At 47.6% G+C, this 15904-nt stretch overlaps 1 protein-coding gene and 1 long non-coding RNA gene across 7 annotated transcripts in view; one reads left to right on the top strand and one right to left on the bottom strand.

The window, feature by feature from the left end:
- The window catches only part of LOC116738921, a 90650-nt gene extending 76393 nt beyond the window's left edge, over positions 1-14257 (top strand). Inside the window, exons 2-3 of the long non-coding RNA XR_004345409.1 lie at positions 1726-1855; positions 13837-14257. This is a non-coding gene — a long non-coding RNA (uncharacterized LOC116738921). The remainder of the gene's footprint in view (positions 1-1725; positions 1856-13836) is intronic.
- A 74-nt stretch (positions 14258-14331) lies between these two features.
- Positions 14332-15904, bottom strand: part of ATP1A1 (ATPase Na+/K+ transporting subunit alpha 1) — a 33122-nt gene continuing 31549 nt past the window's right edge. For all 6 annotated transcript variants that reach the window (XM_032602797.1, XM_032602807.1, XM_032602829.1 and 3 more), the window contains 2 exons: positions 15153-15244; positions 14332-14693 (listed from right to left, as the gene is read on the bottom strand). In XM_032602797.1, the coding sequence (XP_032458688.1) occupies positions 14665-14693; positions 15153-15244 (121 nt within the window). In that variant the 3' untranslated portion in view covers positions 14332-14664. The remainder of the gene's footprint in view (positions 14694-15152; positions 15245-15904) is intronic.

Raw genomic sequence — 15904 nt, 5'->3', positions numbered from 1 at the left:
GCTTGTTGAGCATTGTCGCATTTTATGTTCACAAACAACGCTACGAAGTAGGAAATAGCACTTTCCCCATTTGGTCAACAAGGACATGGAGGCTCAGAGAGGTTAAGAAACGTGTTCAAAGCCACACAGCTAAAGCTCGGCAGAGCAGGGCCCAGTTGGACCATCTGCCGTTGGAACCAATACCCTCAATCACTGTACCACACTGTCTTGAGGGAGAGAGTGAGGCCACTTGTGTTACAAGAAGCAAACACACCTGCAGCACTTTGCAAGCACCAGAAGACACTCCCAAACCAAGAGCTAAAGGTGGTGGTAAGGCTCTGGGGTCCAGGCATGGTTGAGAAGGAAAGAGCCTGATTAGGGAGATGGGAAACCAAGGGAAAGAGCTTGCTAAAGACAGCGCTGGGAGACCAGCACGGGATTGCAATTGAACCCAAGAGCATCTTCTTCAAATTGCTGTGGGGCAGAGATGGTAGGCTGAGCCCAGCCCTCCCCCTTGGTGTGTCTCTTCCCTTCTAGGTAGTTCTTAATCAGCGCTTCTGAACTGGGGGTGGCTTTGCCTTCCAGGAGACATTTGGCGATACCTGGGGGGAGAGTGTGTGACTAATGGCATCTAGCGGGTAGAGGCCAGGGGTGCTGCTAAACATGCAATGGTGCCCAGAGCAGAGGACAGTCCCCACAAGCAAGAATGACCTGACCCGACATGTCAACGGCGCCAAGGTTGGGAAACCCTGCCCTGAATCTATCAATCACTCTTAACCTGTAAGAAAGTTCTGACAACTCACCTCCTCTGCTTCCTACAGTCCCCCTCTCTCAGCTTCCAGAAGCTCTAAATACAAGGACTTGGCCAAGACAGGGTTTGTCAGAAAAGCCTGAGAGCGGGCTGGGTCTAGGGAGCTTCACACGTTGGTGGCATTTCTCTTGATGGTTCATTACAGCCCAGCGTTGGCGTACCGTGCTGCCTTCTCATGCTGAAACTTGGGCCTAACAGTGTGCTGGTTAATGTTTAACAGCCGGCACTCTGCGAAAACAAGCCATGGTTTGCGGCATTCGACGACTTCCACGGTGTAAATATTCTAGCCTCCGCCAATTTCAAGCTTCTGTTAGACTTGCAAAATTCCCGAAAATGGATCAATCAAGTGAGCTGGTAGGAGCCAGCTCTCACATGCCACTGCTTGGTCCCACCTTCAGGTCTTCCATTTTCTCTATTAAGCTACGCAAACACTGACCTACTGAACCAGTGGCTTAACAAATCAAAGTTTATTTCTCACTCAGACTCCAATACGGGTATTCCTGATACAGCAGCTCAGGACCCAGGCTCCTTCGGTCTTGCGGCTACCTTCCTCTAGGGCAGTGGCTCTCAAACTTCAGTGGGCATCAGAATCGCTGCAGAGGTGAAAACGTGATTCCCCAGAGTTCTGACTCAGCAGGTCTAGGATGGGGCCTGAGGATGTGCATTTTCTTATAAGTTCCCAGGTGATGCTGATGCTGCCGGACAGGGTACACATGCTGAGAACCACCGCTCTAGGGCAATACTTCTTAACTTGGCTGCAGAGAGGGATCACCCAGCTCCTGATGGCTGGGTTCCACTTCCTGAGCTCCCGATTTAACGTGTCTAGGAGGCAGCCCGGTCCTGGAGATCATTAAAGCTCTCCAGGTAATTTCATTGTGCTGCCAAGGATGAGAACCACTGCTTTAGGGCCTTACTGTCACTTCCTCCATTCGCAGGTGGATGTGGAAAGAGAGTGAGGACTTTACACGGAAGCGTTTATGGGCCAGGCCTGGAAGTGATCTATCGGAGCCTGGCTGCATCTCACAAGGCAGGCTGGGAAGTGTGGTCTCACTGGGAGCTCAGGAGGTAAGGGGGCATGGTTTGCTGAAAAACTAGTGAGCTGCTGCTGTAACTACTTCCTACCTGCTGCTTTGGAACAAGTATACCTGGAGGGATGCCCACACATGTGGATCCATGAGTCTCTGTGAGCCGACATGAGCGTGTAGGAGTCCCTGGCTTTAGGGTACGTCCGGATAAAATCTACCAGTGGCAACATGGGGCGCTTTTATGTCCTTAGAGGAAGGCAGCCTGATGTGGTAGAAAGAATCAAGGCTTACACACCTGTGCTCCCTTCCTCAACCACCTTTCACAAGTGACAAATCTCTCTGAGCCTCAGAGTCCCTTCTCTGTGAAGTGGGAACAGTATCTATCCATCTGCTTCAGAGGATTAAGTGAAATTAGTATAAAGCCCAAAGAGTGCTGTAGGCATATAGTATCTGTTCCATAAACATCAGTTCCCTTTCCTTTAGAAAATACTGCCCTGTTAGCACCAGAGATAAGGGAACTGAAACCGGTGACCTGCCGAGACTCTGGGTCTCTCCCCCAGCACACACATGTGTAGTGAAGCACTGGCTGTGAGTGTTTCGCTCTCTGTTCTTTGGGAGAGAAACCCTCACAGAACTCATTATAGTAAAGGATGAAACTACATTTCTGGGACAGTATTTTGTTGGCAATAATGTCCTCACATGTCTGTCATTTTAGGAAAAAATTAAAACCCTGCAACTAGTTTTAAAGGGAGCAATTATTTACACTACAAAAAGATTCTTTGCGTTACTCAACAACCTCTTCAAACAGCTTTGCTTTCCTGCACACAAACTAAGCACACCAGGGCAGCCAGGAATGCTGGAAGGGAGGGATCCTTCCTTTCTCTAGAAGGCAGAGCTGGGAAGGGCAGTCATCAATGCAGAGCCTGCAGGACGTAGGGGACCCGCCATCCTTCAGCTCACAGTTCTGCCACAGCCTGGGAAGCAGATCTGCCACTAGCCTAACGGGAGAGGCAGCACAGAGCTGGCCGGGATTAGAGCTGCCTGCCTTCATGCTGCCCAGTTACGCAAACTGCAGGTTTAGTCACCCAGCACCTCCTGGGGGCAAATCCATTTGAGTAACTGTTCAACAGTGTGTGCTTAATTTCCAAGAAACTTTCCACGATCTTATGTTTTAGCACCAACTCTAACCTTCCCTATTCTTTGTTTTCCATAAAAACTGCCCTTCTCCAGTTCTTGGCCCCGGCACTAGCCTTCTGTCACAACGCCAACACATCCGTCGCACTTGCTAAATATGGGCCAGGTACAGAGTCTTACGAGTCTGGGCTCCGAGCTCAACCGCCTGGGTTCAAGGCAGACTCGCCCACCTCTGCCACTTCTTAGCTGTGTGACTTCAGGCAAGTTACTCCACTTCTCTGAGCCTCAGTTTTCTCATTTGTAAAATGGTTGTAGTTCGGGCCATTGCCTAGCCCATGTAGCTATTTCTATTCTGGGAACACCAAGTCTGCTCTCCTAGGTTTGTCTTCAGGGGACACTTGGGGCACAGTGCCAGTGTGCCGGTGGGCGAATGTGGGAAGTGAGTTCCCCTTTAATGAACGCTGATGAAGAGTTGGGCTCTTTTCATTTAATCTTCACAGCACCCTCATATGGTAGGAGAGGCAGTTGCCTCCACTGTGCAGGCAGAAAGAGAGGTTTGGAGAAAGTCCGTTACTTGTCCAGATCTCCCATTTAACAAGCTGAGGAAACAGACTTCCCAAACCACTGCTGAGACCCCTTCTTTCTAGGCACACAGACTGAGAGGGACAAGGAATAAAAAAGAAACCCGGGCTTCCCTGGTGGCACAGTGGTTAAGAATTTGCCTGCCAATGCAGGGGACATGGGTTTGAGCCCTGGTCCGGGAAGATCCCACGTGCCGCGGAGCAACTAAGCCCGTGCGCCACAACTACTGAAACCTGTGAGCCACAGCTACTGAGCCCGAGTGCCACAACTACTGAAGCCCACGTGCCTAGAGCCCGTGCTCCACAACAAGAAAAGCCACCGCTCGCCGCAACTAGAGAAAGACTACACGCAGCAACAAAGACAGCCAAAAATAAAATTAATTAATTAAAAAACCCCCAAACAAACAAAACAGAAAAAAAAGAAAAGAAACCCAGCTCCTGAAACTCTCTGAGCCCAGATGCCAGGCAGCCCCACAATCAAGCACAAGCCCACCCAGGAGGCTCTTCACCTCTGCAGCTCTGCACGCCCGGGTCGGCCTCCCAGAGGGCAGGGAGCAGGAGACCCACCAGCTAAGCCTTGCCTCTTCTTCTCAGCTACACGAGATCGTGGCAAGTCTCTCTGCCTCTCTGACCTTCTCTTTATTTATGATACATCAAATGATTTTATTTTATTTATTTTTTATTGAGGTATAATAAACATTATTAGTTTCAGGTGTACAACATAATGGTTCAGTATTTGTATGTATTGTGAAATGATCACCACAATAAGTCTAGTTTATTTAGACTTACATAGTTACAAATTCTTTTTTCTTGTGATGAGAACTTTTAAGATATATGATTAGCAACTTTCAAATATGGTCTACAATATTATTCACTGTAACTGCCATGACATTTCTTTTATAACTGGAAGTTCATATCTTTTGACCCCTTTCACCCATTTCACTGCCCCCCCCCCACCTCTGGCAACCACGAATCTATTCTCTATCTATGAGCTCTGTTAACTGTTTTGTTTTGGTTTGCAAATTCCACATTTAAGTGAGATCATTTGTCTTTGAGTCATTTCATGTAGCATAATGCCCTCAAGGTCCATGTATGTTGTTGCAAATGTCAAGATTCCACTCTTCTTTATGTCTGAGTCATATTCCATTATGTGTGTGTGTGTGTGTATGTGTGTGTGTGTGTGTGTGCGATCGTGCATGTGTATGTGTGTATATCAAAGGACGCTTAGGTTGTTTCCATATATTACCTACCAAGTTGATCCTTGAACAATATGGGTTTGAACTAACTGTGTGGGTCCACTGACATGTGGATTATTTTTGCTAAATATGTGTACGGTACTATACCATCTGTGGGTGGTTGAATCCATGGATGTAGAGCCTTGGATACAGAGGAGGAACTGTGAAGTTTTATTCGGGTTTTCAACTGTGTGGAGAGTTGTCACCCCAAACCCCATGTTGTTCAAGCGTCAAATGTGGTGCTGCAGTGAACAAGGTTATGCATTTATCTTTTCAAGTTAGTGTTTTCATTTTCTTTGGATAAATACCCAGGAGTGGAATCGCTGAATCATATGGTAGTTCTATTTTTAATTTTTCGAGGAAACTCCACACTGTTTTGCATAATGGCTACACTAATTTACATTCCCACCAACAATGCACAAGGGTTCCCTTTTCTCCACATCCTTACCAACACTTGATATTTCTTATCTTTTTGATAATAGCCATTCTAACAGGTGTGAGGTGATAACTTATTGTGGTTTTGATTTGCATTTCCTTGATGATGTTTCAGTGATGTTGAGTACCTTTAATAGTACATATTGGCCATCTCTATGTCTTCTTTGGAAAAACGTCTAGTCAGGTCCTCTGTCCATTTTATAATTGGATCATTTGTGTTTTTGCTATTGAGTTCTTTTTTTATTTTGTATATTAGCTTCTTATCAGATATATGATTTGTGAATATTTTCTCATTCAGTAGTTTCCCTTTTCCACTTTGTTGATGGTTTCCTTCACTGTGCAGAAGCTTTGATGTAGTCCCACTTGTTTATTTTGCTTTTGTTGCCTCTGCTTTTGGTGTCAAATCCAGTAAATCAGATTGATGTCAAGGAGCTTACCACCTATGCTTTCTTTTAGGAGTTTTATGGTTTCAGGTCTTTTTCAAATATTTAATCCATTTTTAGTTAATTTTTGTGTGTAGTATAAAATAGTAGTCCAGTTCCATTCTCTTGCATGTGACCATTCAGTTTTCCCAACACCATTTGTTGAAGAGACTGTCCTTTCCCTACTGTATACCATTGGTTCCTTTGTTGCAAATTAATTGACCATATATGCATGGATTTATTTCTGGGCTCTCTATTCTGTTTCATTGATGTATATGTCTGTTTTTAATGACAATACCATACTGGTTTTATTACTATAGTTTTGTAATGTAGTTTGAAATCAGGACACATGATTCCTCCAACTTTGTTCTTCTTTCTCAAGATTCCTTTGGCTATACCAGGTCTTTTGTGGTTTCTTGCAAATTTTAGGATTATTTGTTCTATTTCTGCAAAAACTGCCATTGGAATTTTGATAGGGATTGCATTGAATCTATTCATTGCTTTGGGTACTATGGACATTTTAACAGTATTAATTCCTGCAATCCATGAGCATGGAATATTTTTTCATTTATTTGTGTCTTCTTCAATCTCTTTCATCAGTGTCTTATAGTTTTCCATGTACGGGTCTTTTACCTTCTTAGTTAATTTTATTCCTAAGTATTTTATTCTTTTTGATGCCCTTGTAAATGGAACTGTTTTCTTAATTTCTATTTCTGATAGTTTATTAGTGCATATAAACAACAAATTTTTTTTTTTTTCTTTTTTTTTTGCGGTACGTGGGCCTCTCACTGTTGTGGCCTCTTCTGTTGCAGAGCACGGGCTCCGGGCGCGCAGGCTTACCGGCCATGGCTCACGGGTCTAGCTGCTCCACGGCATGTGGGATCTTCCCGGACCGGGGCACGAACCCGTGTCCCCTGCATCAGCAGGTGGACTCTCAACCACTGCACCACCAGGGAAGCCCGTATTTTATGTTTTTGATGTCACATTTTACATCTTTTTATTTTGTCTATCCCTTAACTAATTTTTGTATTTATAGTCATTTTTTACTACTTTTACCTTTTAACCTTTATACTAGCTTTATAAGTGGTTAATCCACCATTTTTACATTAGATTATTCTAACTTTTACTATATGTTTACCTTTACTAGTGAGAGTTATACTTTTTTATGTTTTCCTGTTATAATTAATACCCTTTTCAGCTTAAAGAAGTTCCCTTAACATGTCTTGTAATCCAGTTTTGTGATGATGAACTCCTTTAGCTTTTTCTTGTCTAAAGAACTCTTCTTCAACTCTCCTTCAATTCTGAATGACAACTTTACTGGATAAGAGTATTCTTGTTTAGAAGTATTTCTTTCAGCAATTCAAATATATCATGCCACTCCCTTCTGGCCTGCAAAGTTTCTGCTGAAAAATCTGTTGGTAGCCTTATGGAGCTTCCCTTGTACCAACAAATTGTTTTTCTCCTGCTGCTTTTAAGATTCTCTCCCTGTCTTTAACTTTTGACATTTTAATTATAATGTGTCTTGGTGTGGGTCACTTTGGGTTCATCTTATTTAGAACTCTCTGGGCTTCCAGGATCTGGACGTCCATTTCCTAACACAGGTTAGGGAAGTTTTCAACCATTATTTCTTCAGATACATTCTCTGCCCCTTTCTCCCTTTCTTCTCCTTCTTGGACCTCTATAATGTGAATATTAGTCCACTGGATGTTTTCCTATAAGTCCCTTAAGCCACTGTTGTTTTTGTTTCCTGTTTTTTTCTATTTGCTGCTCTGATTGGGTAGGTTCCACTGTCCTGTCTTTGAGTTCACTGATCCTTTCTTTACTTCGTCTAGTCTGCTGTTGAACCCCACTAGTGTTTTTTTCGGTTCAGTTATTGTATTCTTCAGCTCTGTGACTTCTATCTGGTACTTTCTTATATCTCTTTGTTGAAGTTCTCACTGTGCTCATCCATTCTTCTCCCAAGTTGGGTGAACATCTTTATGACCATTATTTTGAACTCTTTTCAGGTAAATCACTTATCTTTATTTCCTTAAGAACTTTTTCTGCGATTTTATCTTGTTCTTTCATTTGGAACATATTCCTCTGTTTCTTCATTTCCCTTGACTTTCTGTTGACTTTTATGCATTAGATAAAACAGCCACCTCTCCCAGTCTTGAAAGAGTGGCCTCGTGTAGGAGATGAACCTTATTGTTCAAACTTGCCCTAGCTCTCGGTTGTCTCTCAAACTTCTGTGATTGCCTAAGCAATCTATTTTTAGTGGCTCCCAGTAGTTAAAGGTATGCCAAGACCTGTCAGTGTCCCAAAGGAAAGGATCTCAGCACCTAGATTCAGGCTGACTGGAAGCCAGACCCTCAGGCAGCAGATTTTTTTTTTAATTTATTTATTTTTGGCTGCATTGGGTCTTCATTTCTGTGTGTGGGCTTTCTCTAGTTGTGGCAAGCGGGGGCCACTCTTCATCACAGTGCGCGGGCCTCTCACTATCGCGGCCTTTCTTGTTGCGGAGTACAGACTCCAGACGCGCAAGCTCAGTAGTCGTGGCTCACGGGCGTAGTTGCTCCGCGGCATGTGGGATCCTCCCAGACCAGGGCTCGTGTCCCCTGCATTAGCAGGCAGAGTCTCAACCACTGCGCCACCAGGGAAGCCCCAGGCAGCAGATTTTAAAGTATGCAAATACTATACAGTCCTGTGGGACTACAAACGTAAGTCCCACTGGCCATTAGAGCCAGGCGATGTGGATATGTCCTCTGGGTAGCCGTTGCAAAACTGCGGATGCTAGATGATTGTATAAGTTCCTTTCTGGGAGAAACCAGTTACCTGGAACAAGGCAGAAGGAGAGCACAAAGATGGCCTCCATCGTCCCTCAAATTCACCTTAGTGAGCTCCTAGATGTGTGCCAGACCAGAAGTCTGCTCCTCAGGCTAAAGTTCCAGGACAAGAAAATAGGCCTCTTCCTCAGAGCGACTGGGTGTATATTTCAGTCTGCTGTTTGCGCTGTGCCGTGGGGTGGTAGCCAGCCAAACGCATTCTCTCTGATTGTTATAGGCCTGTGAAGCTCAAGGATGCAAGCCTTTCTGGCCATGAGAGCCAGGCAATCGAGGAGTGTCCCCTGGGCACCAGACCTAAAACCTGGGGCACCTGTCATGTGCAGAAGCTCCCCTCCAGGAGATACTGGTGCTGTAAAGTATGCAGATGGAGAGTGTAAAGCCAGGGCCCGTCTCCTGAGATCTCTGGAAAGGATTTCTGTAGGACCTTAGATGTGTGTCTAATTAGAACCCTCAGGCCACAGCCTATAGGCCTCTTTCATAGGAACACTGGGCTCCTTGGACTGTTGCCTCATGCCGTGCCCCGGAGGTGGTGGCTGTTTAAAAACTCTTTCTCCCTTGGTTAGAGTTTTGTGGGACCCTTGAGCATAAGTCTCAATGGCCACCAGAGCCAGGTGGTCTAAAGGTGTTCCTTGGGTGGCAGCCACAAAAATCAGGGTGTTGGAGGGGAGGGTACAGGTTCCTTCCCAGGAGATACTAGCAAGCTGGCAGAGGAAGAGCGCAGATGGTGCCTGCCAGCAGCCTTCATCCCTAGGAAGAACCCTGCAAGCCCTTAGGTGTGTGTTAAATTAGATGTCTGCCCTCAGGCTGATGCGTTAAGGCAAGCAAATAAGCCTCTTTCACATAAGGTCTGGACGAATCAGCTCCACGCTGTTATCTGGGGTAAGTGAGTCCAAACATATGAGCCCTTTAAGAGCTGTTTCTCCATTCACTATAGCCTGTGAGTCTTGTGGACGCAAGCCCCGTTGGTTTTCCAAGCTAGACGTTTTGCGGGCTTGTCTCTCAGATGCAGGTCTTAAAGTTGGGGTGCCTTTGCTCCTCAGGGAGAAGCTCTGGATTTTAGATTCCTTCCTGATTGTGGGTCATCACACTGAGGGTAGAGTTTATGGCCAGATTGTCTCAGCCTTTCCTCTCTGCTTCAATGTGCTTTGCCTGATGTGTAGGAGTTGCTCAGCTAGTTTTTAGGGTTTTTTTTTTCAGAGGAAATTGTTCCATATGTAGCTGTAGGTTCGGCATGTCTGTGGGAGGAGGCGAATTCAGGATCTTCCTACGTAGTCCTCTTGAGCCGGAACCCGCCCTTCTCTTTAAATAGGGAGTGTTGGCCACTGTGCTAAGTGCCAACTTCTCTTTTTAAGGCGCTGAACTGAGCACCAGGGAAAAAATGGAAAAGAACAGACCAGCTCCCGGACCTCATAGGGCTTATAGGTTAGCAGGCAAAAATGGATGTTAGATTATTACATAATTGAGTAATAAATAGTTAGAACTGTGAGTTCTATGAAGAAGCAGAGTACTAATCAACTACCTAATAGGAGATTCCAACCTAGTTGGAGGGTGGGAAGGGTTTCTTGTGAGATTATTTGAGGCTCAGGACAGGGATTTGAAAGCTCTGGAACCCAGGCAGGTCCGAGGACCTGTGTCTCCTTCAGTGTCTGTGTGTAGATCTCCTCACCTTGTTTACCTTCTTGTGTCACTTGCCGTGGTCTCCTACTCCATTTCTGGCCATCCTAATTCCCTCCATGACTAAGGGTTATGTCATGAGGGTTAAATGCCACTGACAAACGGTAATTGGTATACATTTAAGCGCTCAATAAATCTGTCTTATCAGGAGGAGTTTGGACATAGAGGGAGATGGTAGATAGATTCAGAAGGGAAACGTGAGAATTCGTTTAGAATGAAGTTTCGAGGAAGATAACAACTGAAAGGGGTGTCCTCCTTCCCATTCAGCTGCTAGAAAAGGAGGTGGTTTTGTGTTTGTTTGTTTGTTTTTGTGGTACGGGGGCCTCTCACTGCTGTGGCCTCTCCCATTGCAGAGCACAGGCTCCGGACGCGCAGGCTCAGCGGCCATGGCTCACGGGCCCAGCCGCTCCGCGGCACGCGGGATCCTCCCGGACCGGGGCACGAACCTGTGTCCCCTGCATCGGCAGGCGGACTCTCAACCACTGCGCCACCTGGGAAGCCCCATGACTCATTCTTAATACTCTCTGATTTCCAACTTTAGAGTCTTGAGAGATGGAGAGAGACCCTAACTCATAGATCTCTGGCAAGCCTGGGCATGGATTTCCTTTGGGTGGTATCAATTCCGATCCAAAAACAGAGACTCAAGAGACGAGGGTGAAATGTTAAAAATATGGCTGCTTGGGCAGCAGGAAAAAAAAGCCTGGTAAAGAGCATGCTTTAATTCATTCAACAAGCATTGATTGTGCCAGATGTTGGGGTGGGTGTGGCCTGATCCACACACTCAGGAACTCTAGTTCCCTGATAAGGGAACAAACCAATAAACAGAGGCCTAGGGGCTAACAGTAAGGTGTGCAAAAACAAGGGCCCATTGAACCTTTCCCAGGGAACAAAGGCCTGAACAGTATCTGCAAAGGTGAGTCGATTAGCCAGGAGAATGCAGGTTGGGCCAAGGTTGGGTTGGAAGTGGGATGCCAAGGGGACTTGTAGGATGGCAGGGGAAGCAGTGTGGAGCACATTTGTACTGCCCAGGAGTTTGGATGGCTGAGCAGAGATGGGTTTCTGTGCTGAGGTCAAGGATGAAGACATGCATTGGTGAGAGGCAGCCAAGGGGAGTTTGGAAGATGGCACAGGGCAGTGGTTCTTAGATTTTGACGTGCATCAGAATCACCTGGAAGGCTTATTAAAACAGATCACTCGTTCTCTCCCCACTCCCCAGAGTTTCTGATTCAGGAGGTCTGAATTAGAATACACTTTCTAATAAGTTCCCAGGTGATGCTGACCTAGAAATGACACTTTGAGAGCTGCCGAATTAGAGGAAGGCAGAAAGTAAGGAGACCGGTCAGGAAGCTGTTCCTGATGCCCAGATGTGAAAGGCAGTGGTGGCAGAGACAAGGATTTATAGTGCCAGCCGCTGTGCTAATCCCTTTACATATAATCTCACATAATCCTTTTAACAACTCTGAAACACCACCCTTATTCTAGAGTAAATGAAGCACAAAGAGACTAAATTCCATGCCTGTGGTCAGTCAGCGACAGGGCCACTGTGTCCAGGGTGTTAAGACGCAAAGCCCATGCTCTCAGCCACCAAACTGGAACCAGCAGTGGTTGGTGACCGGCAGGGTGGCAGGGCCACAGCAAGGTAGGGGAGAGAAGCCTCACATGACTTCCAGGGTTCTAAAGTGGCAACAGGGCGACAGATGTCTTTGCCTAGAGCATGTTCATTGTGAGGGACCTCAGACTTGGGTTTGTTACTGGGGTTAAGACTCTATAGTGTGCTGTGCTCTTTCTGAAAAAATACAGATGTCCAGGAGACAACTGGATTTATGGGTCTGGGGCTCAGGAGGGAGGACCAGATCGGAGAGTTGGGAAGCATCATGTAGGTGATCCGTTGTGAAACCCCAGGAAGAATATGAGGCGGGAGTGGGTGAGGACCTGCCGAGCAGCCAAGGGGCAGGTGGAGATGAGGGGGAAGGTGAGCAGAGGGCAGAGGTGATGTCGGAAAGACACAGCGGCTGTTTCAGGAGGCGTGTGATGGAGTCACAGGTGCTGCAGAGGCCAAGGAAGGACCGGCGAGTGCCCAGTGGATTAACAGTCAGATCAGTGACGACCTCAACCAGGACAACTTCGGTGGACCAGTGTTAATGGGAGCCGGCAGGAGGCAGAGGGATGAAGTGATGGGCACTCTCCTTAGAAGCTTGTCCATCAAAGGAAGGAGGGTGAGAGCTAAAGAGATAAGGAAGCAGTAAGGATGTTGAAAATGGCAAGAGCTCAGATTATCGACGTGGCCAAAGGGGCAGGTGGTCGAAAGTGTCGGGAGGGCATCACAGAGTGTGACCAAGAGGGCATGACCCTGGGGGTGTCTGGAGGGCATTGCAGGGGAGGGGAGGGTGGGAGTCAAGGGGGCTCAGCTGCGTATTTGTGGGGTAGACCGTTTCCATTGTTCTGGAGCAAATTTTAGCTCCTCCGGACGGGGCTGAAGTTAGTGGGTGAATGTAAAGGCGTATGAGGAGGCCCGGGCACTTACTCTTGCCGCGTGCAGGAAGCTTGGGAGAATCTGGCCCTTTGGGAGGCCTGGCTTTGGTGCCAGCTTTGCCTGTTGCTCATCTGCGGCCTCTAGATCAAATGTTTGGCTCGTAAAACTTTTTATTCAAGGGATTGTCCAACAGAGAAAGGGCAGAGGTATCCTGGTGGAAAGACAGCGGGAGGTTCCGCTCTGCCCTCGTCCTGCTCTGCCTTCCCCGCCGTGTTCCCAGAAGTCCAGGGCTGCACAGAGGCCTGGCCAGAAAGCTATCCGGGGTCACCTCCAGAGTCTACGGTCTCAGGCTGCTTCAAATGCCTCTAGGTAGGGAATACCCATGACCTTCATCAGGGGTGTGTTCACTGGTCAGCTGTCAGGCGTGCCAGGGAACAGACGTGTAGGGAGTAGAGGAGAGGCCAGCAAGCCTCTGACAAGGCTGTACCAGCCTAAGCACATGGGGCGGCCTCATTCTTGCCCTCAGAGCTATGTCCTCAGGGAGGACTCAGTAACCACCAGCCCTGAGCCTGAGATCTCCGTTGGTTCTTAGCTTTATCCTAGTTTCCTTATGTTCGGCTGAACGAGTGTCTCTTTAAGAATGACTTGCCTACAGGCACAGAGATCATCCTGGAAGAAAGCGCCCCGAGAAAGAAGGGAAGACTGGTGGGTTGGACTAAGGCGGCACTGACCACCTGGCCCTCCCAGTGCCCCTAGCAGGAGAGGCTGGGGGTAATGACTGGCTGGGATGTGGGCGTCAGCCGTTCCCTCCCCATCTGCACAGCTTGGAAGTGAGCACAAGAGGCATGAGCAATGAATTAAGCTTTTCAGAGAAAAAATACTCGAACCCAATCTATGACCACCTGGCAGGCCATGATCATTGGTGCCAGAAGTAAGGACTCCTCATTGCATTGGCTTGAAGCAAGGACAGCCTTCAAGTACAGGTAGTTAACAGCACGCAGGATGGATTACTGAGCGATGGGACTTGAGGGGGCCTTCTACACTCACTCTTTGAAAGCCGGAGGTATACTTGACCTTGAAGTAAACAGATCTTTCACCTTTTTTTCTTAAGTAGCTTCTGGAAAATAAGCACTCTCTGAAATGGAGCCATTCGACGCTAAATTAGGAACGAGTTACGAGGAAGGGAAGCACTTTGTGATGTCCTAACAGACGGTGCGTAATAGGTAGGTTTCTGCTTCTCAGACAGATCTTCGTCTAGAGACGCTTGAGGCTGTCGTGGTGGTGGCGGTGATGATCTAAGAGACCACAGGTGGGGCTGTGACCAGGACGGGAAGAGGAGGCCCTCCCCTGAGGGTCTGAAAATCCTTCTCGTGACGGGTGTGTCCGTCAAGAAGCAGATGTGAAGGCAGCAGGGGGAGTTCCAGCCATACCACCCGCAGTGGCCCACGGGAAAATGGGGAGGTAAGCTCACCTACTCAAGACCACGAAAGCATGGGCAGAAAGTTTCCCCTTAATCTGTGGTCCTTAAACTTGAATGTGAAATCAGAATCACCTGGAGACTTATTAAACAGATTGCTGCTTAGCTTCTGGTTCAGTGGCCCCGGCTTTGCTGTGCTAACAAGTTCCAAGTGATGCCGACGAAGCTCCTGGCCAGGGACTCGTGTGCTGGGAACCACGGCTCCAGACCGATCACGTAAGAAAATCTGGACCATGGAAGTGATGAGGGCATGAGACCAATTCCATTATAATAGCCATCTTTATTTGTAAAAATCCAGATATAAAATGTATTCTTTCAGTCTTTCCGAGTTTTCCTTTTTACAAAAACAACAAGGCACATAAAAACCTTCCCCGATGTTGTTCCCACAGACGGATGTTTCTCGGGCAGCCCTCCCCCCTCCCCCCCCATATAGCTACATGCTTCATTCCGGGACATCTCGCTTCTTCCCCACATGCTTCGGTGCTTTCCTACCAGGGTAGAATTCCGAATTCCGAGACTGAAGTACACAAAGAGGGGGTGGGTGGTGGGTGCAGAGTGTGTGGCGTGATGCTCTCCGGCGTGCAGGAGGGGGTCTAGTAGTAGGTCTCCTTCTCTACCCAGCCTGGGGGGGGCCACAGAAAGAGAGAGAGAGGTGACAGTGGGTCTTCCTCCTCGGCAGGGGGCAGAGGGAAAGACAGAAAGAATGGACCTCAGGGGAACAAAGCCAACAGGGGGGGTGGGGTGGGGTGTTTGACCCAAATTCAATCTGGGCCCTCAACTGTATTTATTTAAATGCTTTCAAGAGTAACGTGTTAATTGGAAAGATGGTTTCGATTTCTGACCACGTTTCCACTGCATCCTATTTGGTTTGTATTTGGTCAGTTCTGAAACCTCAACTGCGATCTCCATTCTGAGGATGGGCTGTGCCTCAAGTCCGTTTACAGTTGGCTTCCAATGGACTTAGCCAAGCAGACTGATTGTGGAGGAGCCCAAACACTTCAAGGGAAACAGAGCAAAAGCCAGCGGCCCCGCAGGCGCCCCTCCGCAGCCCGCACCCCCAACTCAAAATGCCTGTTCTTACCGCCAGGGCGTCGCCTGATGATGAGCTTTCGGACTTCGTCATACACGAAGATGAGAAGAGAGTAGGGGAAGGCACAGAACCACCAGGTAGGTCTGGAAGTAGAAGCAAGTGACAATTTATACGTGTACGCGCAACTCAAAGGAAAAAGAAACCGCACGTCAGCATAGTGATAATGAACTCATCAGCCTGAAAGGAGAAGCCAAGTACAGTCCTGGGTAGCCGGCCGAGCATGAACACAGAACACAGGATGAACACAAACAGCCCGCTGCTGTGCGCTCGGGGCCCGGAGAGGCAGAAGAAAGCGGACTGCCACCTTCAGTTGGGTTTTCCATGAGAACTGGTTTGTAGGTCAGCTTAGATTTTTTTGTTGTTGACGATGCCAGAGCAACTGGACATTTTCTTTCTTCCGTTTCTAAAGTTATTTAAGAAGCTCGCTCAAGTTTATCTGTCTGATGTCCTGGCACCTGAAGATAAAGAACTGCCGGTGTGGGTCACAACCAGTTCAATCATCCCCCGAATGTGGTCTCTGACAGTGGGGGCTTGGGGCAGTCAGGAGTGCACTGAGTCCCAGACCTGGGGAACAAGAAGCTCAACCCCAGCAGAGATCCAAGGCCTTTGGGGGCCCAGGGGCTGCTGCCACAGCCCCCAGCCTGGAAACAGGCTCCCCAGGCGGCCTCCAAAGGAGGCTGACGCTTTCTTGACTACCAGCTTCCCGCAGCAACCACTGGAGGAAGGCTGTCCCAAGACAGAGC

Source organism: Phocoena sinus, chromosome 1, assembly GCF_008692025.1.
Source record: "Phocoena sinus isolate mPhoSin1 chromosome 1, mPhoSin1.pri, whole genome shotgun sequence".
NCBI lineage: Eukaryota > Metazoa > Chordata > Mammalia > Artiodactyla > Phocoenidae > Phocoena > Phocoena sinus.
The sequence above is the reverse complement of the archived record's forward strand: the minus strand, read 5'-3'. Positions and strand labels throughout refer to the sequence as shown.